This window comes from Macroventuria anomochaeta (assembly GCF_010093625.1).
Source record: "Macroventuria anomochaeta strain CBS 525.71 unplaced genomic scaffold BU25scaffold_15, whole genome shotgun sequence".
Classification (NCBI taxonomy): Eukaryota; Fungi; Ascomycota; class Dothideomycetes; order Pleosporales; family Didymellaceae; genus Macroventuria; species Macroventuria anomochaeta.
The window spans coordinates 220,020-234,453 of NW_022985376.1; the positions used below are offsets into that span (position 1 = coordinate 220,020).

A 14,434-nucleotide genomic window follows, 5' to 3' on the forward strand; every position below is an offset into this window, starting at 1 on the left:
GATCTCCAGGATATTCGACGCGCGGGGCATTTTCAGCTCTAGGAGGCGTAAGGAGCATCTTGGAAGCATTGCGCGCTGGCCGAACAGACGCGTTGGGTGCACGAGCGCTGTACCTCACATTAGCCTCAAGATATGCTTCGGCAATTGGGTTGTATCAAACTTCACACCCTTCCAGCTGGAATCTGTTCAGGCTAGTTTAAAGGGTGAACTACGTTTGAGGCCACATTATACCCCAAGCTAGACTAGTCGTGACATACCCCTCAAGCCAACAGCAAAGCACCGATAGAAGACGGACTGCAGCCCAACAGTAAGCTGCGCGTGCGAAGATGGTAGGAAGAAGCAGGAAGGGAGATGTCAAAGGGATTAACACACTGGTATGCTGAGCATGACCTATGTTTATAACTCATCCTTCTCCTGAGCAACTCCAAACGTCGCCCCTCCTTCAGACATGAATTTGACTTCCTCCTCAGTACTCTTCCGCCCCAATGCACCATTACGATGCGGGTATCTCCCAAACCTATCAATGATCTCCCTATGCTCCCTCTCCGCCTTGAACTGCCCTTCTAACAGCTTCTTCGAGCCTGCACATCCCGGCTGCACATCCAGATCCCTCTGCAAATCCTCCATCAGCCCATCTAGCTGCTTATGTACCTCGACGTCTTCCGAGTGACACAAGGGCATATAGAACCACATCCTATGCGCCGTAGAATTGCGCCACAACGGATGCTGATCTGGTCGCGGTATAGGACCCGCCGGCGAAAACAACGTGCGTATGAAGGCTTGCGAGATCTTGTCGTAGTGCGTGTATACTTTGACCAGGCCTTCGTTTGTACGGAAGATGTTGCGCGGCATCTGGTCGAGGAGGATGGCTATGCTCAGCGCTGCGGAGGCTGCTTCTGCACCATCGCCTTTCGAATCGTTTTGCGCAATTTCTGTTAATTGGGAGAGGAAGGGTTGTGCGGTCGGTGTTGTGAGTTTTGTGGGGCCGATTGCTTCGAGCGCGCGGAGGAAGTTGTCGCTGCATGTCTTGTCGAGGGCGAAACGTTCATCTGGTGTGCCCATAAACCATCTTCTTACTACGTCCATGTTGACTTCTTCGCCATTGGGGTCCACGCCGCTGAGCCAGACATCTTGGACCCTCTGGTAGAGTGCTGGAGTGAAGATGTTCTTATCTAGTGTGAACGAAGACATAGCGCGGACGTGCAGTGAGGTTGTGCTGAGAGCAAAGCAACGCGTGGCGACACGGAAGAGAGGACGAGTGAGCATTGTTGGTGAGTGACGACAAGCTACGGCTTGGTAGCAGTTTCCACGCGTCCGTAGCATGAAGAAGTCTAGTCAAGCTCGCGCTTTACGGCCTCCGGCGCTTGCTCAGCATTGTCTCGTCGTTCATGGCCATAGCTTGACGGACGAATGTCTGCGGGTAGTCTTCTGGTCAGAGTACATGGCAATGTAGCTATCCATATTAATTGTCAATATTTGTAAATTTGGTGACTGGTGAAGGGTTGAAGAGCTCCTGCAAAAGAGATGCTCATTGAAGATGACGTAACGTTGCGACGCGGAAATCTTTCGCCCCTGGCCTCACTCCGCGTTTATCCATTAAGGTACTTTAGACATCGCAGTACTCAAGTGATCCACCTACAACAACCGATCACTCTACGACATTGATTATGCACTCAATGCGTCCAGTAGCCGCACGAGGGCTTCACTCTGCTTTGCACGTTGTAGCCTCCAGGACCGCAAGATCAACTACAACACCATGCCTATTCTGCGCGCACCGCGCATCACCGCAGAAATCATCGCGCCGTTACCAGTCAACGTCAACTGCTCGCGAAGAGCCGTTCAAAGCTCCGTCAGCATCACAGTCATCGCAAACGCATTACTCGTTCTTTCCTAAGTCTCTGTTAGCTGGAGCACCGCCGGAGGGACCATTCAGCATCGACCTAAACGCTTTGAAGCGAGAATTCCTGCAGCTCCAGGCAAAGGCGCATCCTGATATGCATCCGCAAGAAGACAAGAAGCGAGCCGAGGCCACCTCTGCACGAATCAATGAAGCCTATAAGACGTTGCAGTCCCCATTACACCGCGCACAATACCTTCTTTCGCAGCGCGGTATCGAGACCGCTGAAGACGAGACAGCGAAGGTAGACGACCCAGAGTTGCTCATGGAGGTATTGGAAGCAAGAGAACAGATAGAGGAGGCAGAGTCAGAGGAGGACCTTGTTGAGATGAAAGATGAGAACGAGGTCAGGATACAAGAAAGCATCAAGACGCTCGAGCAAGCTTTTGCTGAAGACGACATGGAATCGGCGAAGAGCGAGACAGTCAAGTTGCGGTATTGGATGAATATCAGTGAGAGCATTGCGAACTGGGAGAAGGGCAAGCCGGTTGTGCTCGAGCATTAAGCGCCACGGTCCACCACCAATTTTGAATATACCCTACATCACCTGAGACATCTGACCACAACGCCGAAACCTCCTCGAAAACCGTGATGCTTTCAGCATTTATTCGATAGTGGTTCGGCGTTCTCCGACCATCCAACCAACAAAGAAAGCTCCCCGCAGGCAAGCCTCGGCCGGGCCCCACCAACTCCATCATCGATAAAGCTTCCCGCGTCGTCTCGACTCTCGCTTTCCTTCCTTTCCCTTCACGATGTCCACAACCTCTTTCAAGCCCGTAGCTGCGGAGCCCGTCAACGAAGAACATGGGTTGATCCATGGTGTTTCCGCGCAGGAGCTACAGGTTATCGGCGAGCAATGCATTGACGCAAAGTCCAAAGCATACTGTATGTTCAGTCTTTGAATACGCAAAGCGCAGGACGCTCATGTGACTGCGCAGGCCCATACTCCCTCTTCCGCGTCGGCGCATCCCTCCTCCTACACCAGTCGACGTCCTCCGAGCCCTCCATCATCGTTGGCGCAAACGTCGAGAACGCCGCCTACCCCGTTGGTACCTGCGCCGAGCGCGTCGCCTTCGGTACCGCCGTGGTTCAAGGCCACAAGCTTGGTTCTTTCAAGGCCGTTGGTGTCGCTACAGACATCGACGACTTCTGCTCCCCGTGCGGAATGTGCAGGCAGTTTTTGAGAGAGTTTCTGAGCCTGGAGACACCGATCTTCATGTTCAACAAGGAGGGCAAATACATTGTGAGGACGATGGGTGAGCTACTGCCGTTGAGCTTTGGGCCGGATGTTCTGCCGCCGAGGGAGCAGTTGAAGAAGGAGAGGGACGGGGAGAAGGCGAAGGCTGCGTGAGCATGCTGGTCCACAATACCATATTGGAATGACGACAGAAGAACTATAAGTTCAGAGCTACATTCACAAACCATATCAATGCAAAGTTCAACCAAACATTTGAAGATTTGAAGGTGTGTGACACCCATGTTTTTTGAAGCTTCCTTATGTGGCATCCCCGCGGCGAGCCCTGGCGGTCAACAGCCCACCACGCATGTCATGCAGCCCTTATCGTACCGTATCTCACTCCACAACCTCGACCAACAATCGCTCACATATTATGCATCTCCGCGCTCCGGAGATATGTCGAATGACATGATTGCTTCTTCTGCTTCTTGTGTATTTGATCTCAAATCAACAAAAGCAATGGCTACCCCTCGTTGTGCCGTGCCGTCTCTGCGAACGCCAGATTGAGGGGTGAAGCTTTAACATGGCAGCAACGAACGGAATGAACAACTCGGAGCACTTCTCACCGTATAGAGCGGATGGCAAACTGGTAAGTACAATTTAATCTGAGTTACAGAGGGGACGGGGTTCTGATTCAAGAATTCTAGTACGGCTTCGTGTGCGTTGTAACTGGAGCAACTCAGCCTGTCGGAAAGGCGATTGTTGCTGAACTTGCTGGTACGTCAAGATCTTTCTCGGAGTTGACCCTCTTCTGGTTGTGGCCGACATTTGCTTTTGACTTGAGCTTCTATTTTATTCCTTGTAGCCCTCAACATGAGAAGCTCGACCAAATTGTGCATTTGCTGGACTCACTCGGATTAGGGCTCCCTACTGACGAAAACCAGCTCACGGCGCAGCATGCATTTATGCCTGCTCGTCCCTGCCCGACGAACCCTACGCTGAGCTCACCTCCAGCATCAATGCCCAGTACCCAAACACCAAGGTCATTGGCTACCCCTACAAAATTACTTCCGAAGAAGACACCCTCGCCCTAATCGATGATGTGCTCAATTCCTGGGGCCGCCTCGACATCTGGACGTCTTCAACCGGTCTCCTCGGCCCGCCATCCATCACGACCACCGGTCCCAAAGATCTCTACGCTGCATTCGAAACAAACGCCATGCCTGCATTCTTCGCGCTCAAGTACGCGCCAGCCGCTATGCAGAAGACCACACCTAAGGGCAACTATCCCAACGCCGCGCCAAAAGATGCTCCATACGGATCCATTATCGTAGTCACCTCCGTAGCCGGCACATACGGCGGATGCTGGGCACCAGCATTTACCATGGCATCGCATGCCGCACTCGGCGTAGTGAAGTCCGGCGTAACAGTCCTCAAAGGAACAGGTGTACGCATCAACGCTATTACAGCTGGACAGATTGACGTGGGTGTAGATCTGAAGGGGAGTGGGCTGAAGGAGATGGAGAGCGGACAGTTTCCGCCTGCGGCGCTGCAGGATAAGGAAGTGCAGAAGAGGACTATTGGGCTTGAGAGGGCTGGTAGGCCGGAAGAGGTGGCGCGTGTGGCTGGGTTTTTGGCGAGTGGATTTAGTAGCTATATTACGGGGGCAGATATGAGGGTTGATGGAGGTGCTGGGGTCATGAATCCGCTTACTGTGCCTGTGTAGGAGTTAATTGTTGCCTTTCGAGTGATGATGGACTCGAAAATGTTTGCATTGCGTTCGAAGTGCCGGCGCAAACCTTTTCACCCGGTCTACATTCAACTTTTTCTCATCTGCTCCCATACCCCCTCACCCACCTCAATGGAACACCAAGTGCATCTCCTACTAAGCTGCTTCCAACTCACACCAGGACGTACTGGCCGATATTGTAGCATGGTATTCCCATTCCGGCAAGCCCCTCTTTTACAGTGCATGGCGCGCCAAATCCGGACATGAATCTCCAGAATGAAGACATCGACCTACCGTAGTCAAATACGGAGTCCGCGTAGCCTGCTGGCCCAGCTCAGGCGGGGTGTGGATCAAGCACGCCAAACTCGTGGACCTGGACTTCCTCGGTCTAGATTGCTTTTCAAACATGCTCAGGTGATTCCCAATTGACCAGACGGAAGAAGATGAGCTCCGTATGAGGCTGAAAATGGTCGGTGCAGAGTGGTGGAGGCTGCCTGCACCTTTTGACGAGCGAGAGCATCTCGGCAAGGAGCGGTTTGCGTGCGATACCCTGGAGTGCTTCGAGCCGGACATCAGGAGGGACTACCTCATCGCCTGGCTAGAAAACGAGATGGTAACCTGTTATATTCCGATTGCGCGAGCTGAAAAGAAGGGTGGAGCGGCGATGAATATGTACTATAATGCCAGGACTATGAAGAGCGCTGTGATGGACGCCTAGATCCGCCGTTTCAAGATCCACCACCAACATAGAGTCTTATATAAACTGAAGCATGAGTGCGCATAGCAGCGCAGAGTTTTGCATTGCATTATATGTATGAGCCATCACTCCTAAGCTTACACAGGTGACAAAAAATTGAGCCCCAGACGACCATTCGTCTAAGGCGTCAGTAAGATAGATTTTGCAAAAAAGGGGTCTTGCCGCGACTCGAACGCGGGGCCTCTCGCACGTTTACTTAGGTACCCTAAGCGAGAATCATACCACTAGCTGGATGGTTGTTAGCAAGAGCTCGAAGGCTGAAGATTTGTGGGTTGAACTTACACCACAAGACCGTGCTGTGATAGCTATTGATGAAAGTTTTGCTCAATGGTAACATTATATTATCAGTGATCATGAGCATGTGTGGTTTCGCTTAAGTGGGAATACTCGATTGCTTCGTCTTCACAGGCTCGGAAGGTGTCATCCATAACATGACTCGACTTGCGGAACACCATTTAATACCAAGGATGAATATGAACGAGCCTTTGATGTGTTAAGGCCAAAGCGCAAATGCTGGAGGCAAAGCATCTTCTTATCACAGACTTGAATCGCCACAGGACCATTGCGCGATCGCGATGGCAGTTGCGCTAAAGTGTGGAACTGGTGGAGCTCCCTACGTCAACGCGTCGAGCTCCATACCCGCGCCTCAAACCCTCGGTCTGAACTACTACAATGGTTTCTGAGCATCTGTTGTCGCATTGATCACTATTGGAGTTATTGACAGCTCAACATGGTACGCTTGTGTGTGCCTGCTGGTGAGCGCGAGTTTCCTAGACTGTACGCATGCAAGTAGCTAACAGCAAGCAGGCGACGACCAGCATGCCCTCACTCGAAGACCACGCCTTGGCTTCTCCGCCGCAGAACCCTCTTTGATCAATTCTCCGTACCGGGCCTGCCTCATTGCCACTGGGGTGACTGCTTTCTACTCCATTCTTGGGATTGCACGGCCTGGCACTTTCCTGAAGAACGCCGCGTTTTTCGGGCTGGTTGACGGAACTATAACAGCATTTGATATCTATGGGAGGCAAGAGCTCAACCGGGCGGTGTTCAAGCTGGATGGGTTAGATAATCCCAAACCCTTCAAGTTGTGGGAGCGGACAAAGCTATGGACCTTAGAGGATGCTTCCTTGTTTGGAGGCGCAACGGGACTTCTTCTTGCGTCGAACCCACGACTCTTCCCGGGTGCCATTGGCATGTCTCGGTTCTTTGGTGTAATCGTCGCCGGAAGCGCCATCAGCGCGAAGACTGCAGAATGGGCGTTGGGCAGGGGCGCGCCACACCAGGCGAAGCGTGTGGAATGGGTACTTGCAATGCAGCGGCGTGCAATGTATCAGCGACTTTCACAGGACGAGACTGCAAAGGCTTCATTATCGCGATTCGGGCGGTCACTGCTCATTTCATACACTGGAGACAGCCCCCTCATGCGAACACTGAGCAAGCCCTTTGGGGGACTATCTGGTATGGCAAATCCTGGCAGTGCTACAGTTGTTGGTCATAGCCACGGCCACGTTCATTCGGATGCGCAAATGGAGGCCATGCGGCAAATGCAGATGCAGCAAGCGCATACAAAGCAACCTGTCCTCATGCTGACTGAATTCGAGAAGGAAGAGCTGGCAGCACCTGATTACGACGGAGGTTATCGACAGTACCGTATGGACCCAACAGACACCGACCTGGAGACACTGCAAGAGCATTTGGAACATTTGAACAGGCTTCGCGATTCGGAAGTCAAGGAACTGGCCTACGTATGGCAGGCATTGGCACCCAAGGAGTACAAGATGCACCAATTATTCCAAGAAGATCCTGAGAAAGACCTGTTACGCCGCGAATTACAACTGCTCAACAGCATCGCTACTCACTCCAATACTCGACTTGCTATAATTGCTTACGCGCAAGCTGATGCCCGCAAGCGACTTGCGCAAATAAGAAACGAGGACCCAGCTTCTGTTGCTAAGGTACCCTTGCCTACGGCAGAGGAGTCTCCTCTTGACGGTGACTGGACAAAAACCCATATACCACGCAAGACCGCCGAGCGCATTCGGGAGCGCTGGGAGAGCGCTAGGACAGAGGCGGCACAAGTGGAGCATGTCCTTTCCCAGTTCGACCGACTGAAGGCTCAGGGCAGTACAAATAGCCACGCCGATGAGCAAGCCGAGCAGCTTCGCAAAGAGCAGGTGCAGTTGAAATCAAACGTAGTAGCTACTGAGAGGCTGCTGAAAGAGTATGAGGACCAGATCCTAAAAGCTGATGGCAACACCGGAAAATGATTATGCAGATCTCATTAAGGTCTAGTAGAGGCATGTTGCCTACGAAAGACCTTCATATACCCGCCCTAGCTTCTGAATACGTTCTCACTGTGGCATACTAAAAGTCATCCGTTCTATAGCCATTCCAACTATCGCAACGTCGAGCCCTGGAGCTCACACTATCTAGTACATCTAGTGCTACCAGTCCATTGAGTTGTTGGCAGACACCGCAGATAGACAAGCCGCGTGGGTGATAAAGTATGTTGTTCATCTGAATTGAACGAGAGGCACGCATGACAATCAAGATGGGTTGTGGTATGTTCATGGTCGATGACAACTCAGTGCACCTAGCTGACAAGAAAAACGAAGCCGAGGTATCGGTCTTGTTGTGGCCACACTATTCATTTCACCAAATACTATGGTCTGGCTGCTACCAATTGTGCGTGGGTTCAGCGAAGTGAAGGGTTGCGCTATTTGTTTGTTTGTTTGCATCCTTCCCATTTCGCCACATCTGAGCGGACTCGCGCCTACTTCATCTTCGCCCACCTCTTCTCAACACCTCCACTCCACAACCGTTCCACATCGCCGCCATGGCCAAGCTAAGTCACCCAGCTGACTCCTCGCACGCTACACCAGTAGCAGACCGCACTCTCGACGCTACCACTGGCTCGCCTCCTGCAATGTCTTCACCTCCGCCTCGCTCACTCTCTCTAGAGGCCAGCCTACAATCACACGGAAATGATAACCTGCCGCATTCCCCACCACGTAGGGGCTCTGAGCGATCGTCGTTTTCGCCAGCCGACTGCCGTACGCTCAAGAAGATCTTGCGTGATGTCGGCAACAACTCTCCTCCACCCACTCCAAGTCCATTTGGGCCCATCGAGCAGCTGTTTTCCAACACTGACCGCACCAGTAGCACTGTACAAGGTCGCACCGATGAGAATGAGGGCTATCGTTTCGTGAGCGACGAAGCTGCTGACACCGGCTACGAGGACGAGGACGACAGCATGGAGCTGAGTGAAGGCATGGAGGGTCTTACGTCCAGGGACACAGTCAGCTCACTCGGTGACCCTGCCTCACCATCCGTTTCTAAATCTGACCGACGGTTGCAAGACAGCATCTCAATGCATGACGAGAAGGACAGACTGAAGTACACTGGTCACCGCTCATCAACTACAAAGCATTCAAAAGCCAAGCGGCAAGAACAGGAGCACGACGACCTGGCTGAGACCACAAGAGGAGATACTATCGAAGATGTCATGAACTTACCCGGCAAGCGTGCTCCGCCAGCATGTCCGCTGGACCTGGGCTGTCGCGACTTAGACCGCCGACCCATACCTGATGACATCAAGCAGCTGAACCGGATGCGCCTCTCGATGGAGAAGGTTCTGGAAGATGAGCGCGTTGAGCAGGAACGTGCAGAAGGCGAAGAACCCGGCATCTTCATTCCAGGTTTCAGTCCACCGCACGACATGGCCACAGGCGTTGATGAATCTGGTCTCGACGAGTTCGATGCAGATAAGGAAGACACCACTGTCCATGGATCTGGAGCTCAACGCAGAAAGGTACGTCAAGATGAGTCAAGCCAACACTTACCAAATCATTTGACCATGCTGGCAACGAACGATCATAGCTCGCAAGGCAATGTTTTAAAGTCTGAAGCGCAGACCTCACCTGTCGTTCCATCATCCCGTGAAACAAAAGACGCAACGATCCTAGTCTCAAACACGCTAACCACTGCTGCGCAGACTCCGGACCGAGCCCATATCCAGTTCACTACCAACCAGAACGTTCCTGAAACACCGTTCACTAAGACTTTGAGCTACTTCAAGCAGTACAAAGGCACCGAAAACTCTCCCTCAAAGCGCCGTCGTAACACTGCCCTACCTCAAGAGATCGCTGACGTCGCTGACGTCGCTATTGATGCGGAAGATAAGACAGCTTACCCAGACCAAAAGGAGTTGCAGTCTGTGGCTCCAGATACAAGCGCATTGCCTACGGTGTCTGCTCTAGCCGACTTGGAAGGCATAGTACCGCCCAAGACCGGCAAAGCCACAGTAAGCACTTCTCACCCTGTCGACGAAGGGGACGAATCTCGTAACGTGCCAGCGTCTACAAACGCTGTCCCGGAGGAGACTTTCAGCAAAGGCAAGGCTGTCTCAGAGTCAGCACCGAATGACACTCAGAAGCAGCTCATCCTCTACCCGCAGCACCCTGCCTTCATCAACGCCATTGGTATGATTCCAGCTACCATGTTCTGGGCGACTGCCGCCCCGATAGTCAAGTACACCAACATCGCCGTCGACTTGCTCACCGATAAATTGAGGGATACATACCTCTGAAAATCAACAAAGACAAGCTGCGGCAAGGATGCTCCAGCTTGCTAACAACGTAGAGCTTACAGGGCCCTCAGTGAGCGAAGATATACGAAAGGAACATGCGAAGACCGCAGAATGATATGATGCTACTTCATTGGCAGCAAGATGCTGAAGGGATTCTAGATCTACATAAAGCCGGAACGCCAATGCTATCCATGATACAAGATGCTATATTTTCCCATCCAACCTAAATGTTCATCTCCTTCAAATTCTCAGCGACTTTGAACGGCGCCTCAGTCTTCGCCTTGATCTCATTCACAGTGACACCTTTAGCATGTTCCCTAAGTGTCAGACCTTCAACACGGTCGACGTCAAAGACCGCAAGGTCTGTGATGATAGTTGACACGCACTTGGGCCCTGTGAGAGGGAATGTGCACTGGTTGAGGATCTTGGGGTTGCCCTTCTTGTCGACGTGTTCCATTGTAACGATGACCTTGGTTTGTGTGGGATTCGCGACAAGGTCCATGGCGCCGCCGATGCCCTTGACCTTGCCGGGAAGCATGAAGTTCGCGAGATCTAGATAAGTCAATCACGTGATTCGGGTCGGAAAAGAAGTGAGCACATACCTCCGTACTGGTTGACCTGCATAGCACCCAGCATAGCAACATCGATCCTTCCAGACCGAATCATACCGAAGCTCTCGTGGCTACCGAATGTGGATGCACCGCTGTTAAGGGTGACGGTCTCCTTTCCGGCGTTGATGAGATCCGGGTCCTCCTCACCAGGCTTGGGGTAACGACCCATACCCAAGATACCATTCTCGGACTCGAGAATGATCTCAGTGCCCTCAGGAAGGAAAGCAGGTGCAGCAAGAGGCATACCGATACCGAGGTTGACGTACATGCCATCCTTCAGCTCCTGCGCCGCGCGCTTGATAATGCGCTCGCGCTTCTGGCTTGCCTCAGAGCTGCCCTCAGAGATGGCCTTCTTCTGTTCCTCAGGGCTCTTGTAGAATACTGTGCGCTCGATCTGCTTGCCCTCTGTACTCTTGATGACCCTCTTAACGTAGATACCCTGGAGGTGAATATCCTCTGGCGCGATCTCTCCATCCTCGACGATCTCATCGGCCTCAACGATGGTGATCTTTGCGTTTTTGCCCATTGCTTCGTTGAAATTGTTTTGCGCTTTGCGGAACTGACAGTTGCCGAGGCGGTCGGCTTTAGCAACCTTGACGAAGGCATAGTCGCCAAAGATGGCCTCTTCGAGGACGTAGGATTTGCCGTTAAACTCGCGGGTCTCTTTGGGAGGGGCCATCTTGGCGATGGTGCCGTCGGTGTTGTAACGGACGGGAAGCTCGCCGGTTTGCACTGATAGATGTAAGATGGTGTATGGCTGTGGAGAGGGTGATTTTGAACTTACCTATTGTGCCATATGCTGCTGGCGTGTAGAAAGCTGGGACACCAGCGGCACCAGCAGCGCACTTCTCAGCAATGGTGCCTTGAGGTGTCAACTCCAGGCTGAGCTGACCCTTCAAGTACATCTGCTCGAAGACTTTGTTGTCACCGATGTAACTCGCGACCATTGTACCGATCTGCTTCGTCTCCAAAAGCTGACCGAGACCAACACCCGGCATACCAGCATTGTTACTGACAACTGTAAGATTTTGGATATCCGATCGGTCGCGAAGCTCGTTAATCAATGTATTTGGTACGCCAGAGAAGCCAAAGCCACCAACCAGTAATGTGGAATCAGACTTTAGGTCCTTGATGGCTTCTTGTGCAGATGGGAAGATTTTGTTGATTGCAGGTCGTGCTGCTGTGGTCGAGAAGAATCGCATAACCTTGCCATTCCGGCGACCCGCGAAGTGGAATGTGCGCTGCATTGTGAGGGGTGTGAATTGCAATTGAGCGAGAGCTGAAAGTTACTGGCGTAGAACTTGGTAATGTTTCGACAGTGTATGATTTGTTCTGACCTTGAAGTTTCGTTCTCTGGGGCTGTCAAGATGCAGGATTTCGAGCTTCAGCTCCACGACAAATGGCAAACGGGGTATCTGGGGACGCAGCGCGACAATGGGCGATTCCTTCTTTTTGTTTCGCGATCTGGAACTCCCCACACGAGCTATCGGAGAGTTGCATCATGGTGCTAACTGTATTAAGACCACCGATACACTTGCCGTGCCGACGCCGGTGGAGCTCTGCGAGCCGGAAAAAGGTCGACACTTGGCGTGGATAAGCATTCAGCCGCACACTGCTCGGAAATGTACCGGCACAACAGCATGATTGGCTGCTTGCCGCGTCGGAAGAAGAGAACGGGCGCGGATAAGGACATGTTTTCCAGGATTGAGAAAAGTTCATGCTGCTGAAACCATGTGACACCGTGTTCTACTTCGCGTCTCATCGCACGCGTGTGCATCGCGCCTTTATCGTTGACCCAACAGGCTTCAAGGGATGCTCAGTAGAGGCTCCGAATAATATGTTTTACTAAAGTCCAAAGGTCAGTCGTCAGGCACACGGACATTCATCGCAAGCATCTTACAGTTCGCGAAGTCCTTGTGGTCTTTGTTTCCGTGCAGAGCTCGAGATGCAATAGCATCTTCTTCCTCTTCGCCAGTAGGCACATTATACTGCATCATGTCAGTTTCTTGCGATGTCAATAGATGAATAAAGCCTACAGCTGTCAACGTTGTCTTCAGACCAAGCTCCTTGACTAGGTCTGCGATTGCATCTGCGACCATTTGCGCATCTTTGCTAATGTCACCAGTGCTTTGCTTTTTGATGTAGGGAATAATCCGCGCAATTTCCTTCGCTTCGTTTGGGTTGCTCGCCTTCAGACGCACAACTGGCGCGAGGCTCAGACAACTTGTGACTCCGTGAGGGATGGCATAAGTGGCTCCGATCGCGTGGCCTATGCTATGGCTCAAACCAACACCGCCACTGAACAGGAACGGGAAGAGAGAGGCATAACATGCAAGAAATAGCTTCGTGCGAACCTCAGCATCGTCAGGGTTGGCTTTCGATTGCGGGAGGTACGTGAATAGGTCTTTAATCGCTTCGAGACACAGCCGCTTTGTTGGTATCTCGGACGCAAGAGGATGATACATCAGCTCGACAGCGTGATCAAGCGCCCGCATCTATTATGTTATCAGCAGTGCTCCTTCAACGTTTCAACACGTGCTTTGACGACCTACTCCAGTGCTCAGCCAAAGGTTCATCGGTGTATGTAAAGCATTCTCACCATCGTAAATGATCGCTAGAATGAGACTGAAGATTAGCAGTTGTCTCGCACGAATGAGGAAGGTATGCTGACCTTTCGGTACCTGTTCGGGGTCGCTCACGGCTATTTTGTGTCCCTCATCAGTAGTGAAGCCGGCATTCTGCGTAGTCTCTGCTACACTGAGGGTCGTTGGCACCGCAATACTGGGAATCCACTTTCCAGTCTCTTCGTGAATATTGTGGGCAATGGCCTTCGCTGAATCGATTGGAGAGCCACCTCCTACAGACACAAGTATGTCGCAGCCTGACTTCGACATCATCGCGGTTGCTTCGCGAATGAGTTGAATTGGCCTGCATCTGATCAGCTTTGAAGACCACTTGTATTGCCTGATCAAACTCACGCATGTTGCCCAATCTTGTAGAAAGTGCCTCCATGCATATCATCGAGCTGTTTTTCGACATTTTTGAGGACGGGTGTCTTCTCATAGAGTGATTGACCGGTAACGACAAACGCCTTCGTACCGCAGAGCTGTGTTACCACACTTCTTAGCTGGCTAGTTGTACCTGAAATTGAATGTCAGTAGTGTCTACCGTATATAAGATTGAGGACTAACCATTTCCATACAGCATCAGTTTGGCGGGCGAAGCTCGATACGTGCCCATGGCCGAGGTGTCGCAACTGGGCCCTTGAGAGTGATCTGGGAGCGCCATCTTGTGCAGCAAAGCTTCGCTAGTGATGTTAGAACTTTAAGGTTACTGTGTTTTTGACTGGATGTTGGCGTTGGTCTGCAATGACGACCTAGCCCCGAAACTGGCAGGCACGCGGGGCGATTGTGGAGGAGGGGCAGCTACGCGTCACCCGCGAATCGCCCCATCTTGCGTTTACCTTCACCATCTCTACACTCAAGTCTGCGGCCCCTGTCTCTACAAGCCATGATATGCGACAAACGTCCGGTAGATGACGATTGGGCTGTTGTCTTTCCTAGATTGCTTCAAGTCCGGGCAGCCCGCGTCAATAACACGCAAATGACGCGATTGGTGACGGAAACGGCAACGACCATGTTTTGAGATACAGAAGCGCATGATCTGCCCTCGTTC

General features: G+C 52.1%; 8 protein-coding genes across 8 annotated transcripts; 5 read left to right on the forward strand and 3 right to left on the reverse strand.

Annotated features, from left to right (window-relative positions):
* Positions 1-175: 175 nt before the first annotated feature.
* On the reverse strand, positions 176-1,495 carry BU25DRAFT_410483 (DUF924-domain-containing protein). Its single transcript, XM_033706304.1, has one exon. The coding sequence runs from the start codon at positions 1,264-1,266 to the stop codon at positions 397-399; it is 870 nt and encodes a 289-aa protein (XP_033562021.1). The 5' UTR covers positions 1,267-1,495; the 3' UTR covers positions 176-396.
* Positions 1,496-1,541: 46 nt separating this feature from the next.
* BU25DRAFT_44971 (co-chaperone protein HscB, mitochondrial precursor) lies at positions 1,542-2,526 on the forward strand. The gene has a single exon (XM_033709656.1). It carries the CDS (start codon positions 1,668-1,670, stop codon positions 2,400-2,402), a length of 735 nt encoding a protein of 244 aa, XP_033562022.1. The 5' UTR covers positions 1,542-1,667; the 3' UTR covers positions 2,403-2,526.
* A 123-nt stretch (positions 2,527-2,649) lies between these two features.
* Positions 2,650-3,248, forward strand: BU25DRAFT_458235 (cytidine deaminase; the record flags this gene model as incomplete). The annotated part of the gene is made up of 2 exons (XM_033710186.1): positions 2,650-2,782; positions 2,836-3,248. The coding sequence occupies 2 exons, from the start codon at positions 2,650-2,652 to the stop codon at positions 3,246-3,248; spliced, it is 546 nt and encodes a 181-aa protein (XP_033562023.1).
* Positions 3,249-3,476: 228 nt separating this feature from the next.
* BU25DRAFT_410485 (NAD(P)-binding protein) lies at positions 3,477-4,883 on the forward strand. The gene is made up of 3 exons (XM_033706305.1): positions 3,477-3,723; positions 3,782-3,851; positions 4,019-4,883. The coding sequence occupies exons 1-3, from the start codon at positions 3,658-3,660 to the stop codon at positions 4,798-4,800; spliced, it is 918 nt and encodes a 305-aa protein (XP_033562024.1). The 5' UTR covers positions 3,477-3,657; the 3' UTR covers positions 4,801-4,883.
* Positions 4,884-6,013: 1,130 nt separating this feature from the next.
* Positions 6,014-8,133, forward strand: BU25DRAFT_367247 (uncharacterized protein). Its single transcript, XM_033703864.1, has 2 exons — positions 6,014-6,315; positions 6,368-8,133. The coding sequence occupies exons 1-2, from the start codon at positions 6,291-6,293 to the stop codon at positions 7,825-7,827; spliced, it is 1,485 nt and encodes a 494-aa protein (XP_033562025.1). The 5' UTR covers positions 6,014-6,290; the 3' UTR covers positions 7,828-8,133.
* Positions 8,134-8,396: 263 nt separating this feature from the next.
* BU25DRAFT_490998 (uncharacterized protein) lies at positions 8,397-10,211 on the forward strand (the record flags this gene model as incomplete). Its single annotated transcript, XM_033711528.1, has 2 exons — positions 8,397-9,371; positions 9,555-10,211. 2 exons carry the CDS (start codon positions 8,397-8,399, stop codon positions 10,146-10,148), a joined length of 1,569 nt encoding a protein of 522 aa, XP_033562026.1. The 3' UTR covers positions 10,149-10,211.
* Positions 10,212-10,371: 160 nt separating this feature from the next.
* BU25DRAFT_340683 (succinyl-coa,alpha-ketoacid-CoA transferase) lies at positions 10,372-11,961 on the reverse strand (the record flags this gene model as incomplete). Its single annotated transcript, XM_033702822.1, has 3 exons — positions 10,372-10,700; positions 10,751-11,491; positions 11,544-11,961. The coding sequence occupies 3 exons, from the start codon at positions 11,959-11,961 to the stop codon at positions 10,372-10,374; spliced, it is 1,488 nt and encodes a 495-aa protein (XP_033562027.1).
* A 353-nt stretch (positions 11,962-12,314) lies between these two features.
* Positions 12,315-14,153, reverse strand: BU25DRAFT_44892 (alcohol dehydrogenase). Its single transcript, XM_033709614.1, has 7 exons — positions 13,951-14,153; positions 13,738-13,900; positions 13,431-13,687; positions 13,312-13,373; positions 12,796-13,254; positions 12,660-12,747; positions 12,315-12,604 (listed from the first exon to the last, which is right to left on the reverse strand). Exons 1-7 carry the CDS (start codon positions 14,045-14,047, stop codon positions 12,576-12,578), a joined length of 1,155 nt encoding a protein of 384 aa, XP_033562028.1. The 5' UTR covers positions 14,048-14,153; the 3' UTR covers positions 12,315-12,575.
* Positions 14,154-14,434: the final 281 nt, after the last annotated feature.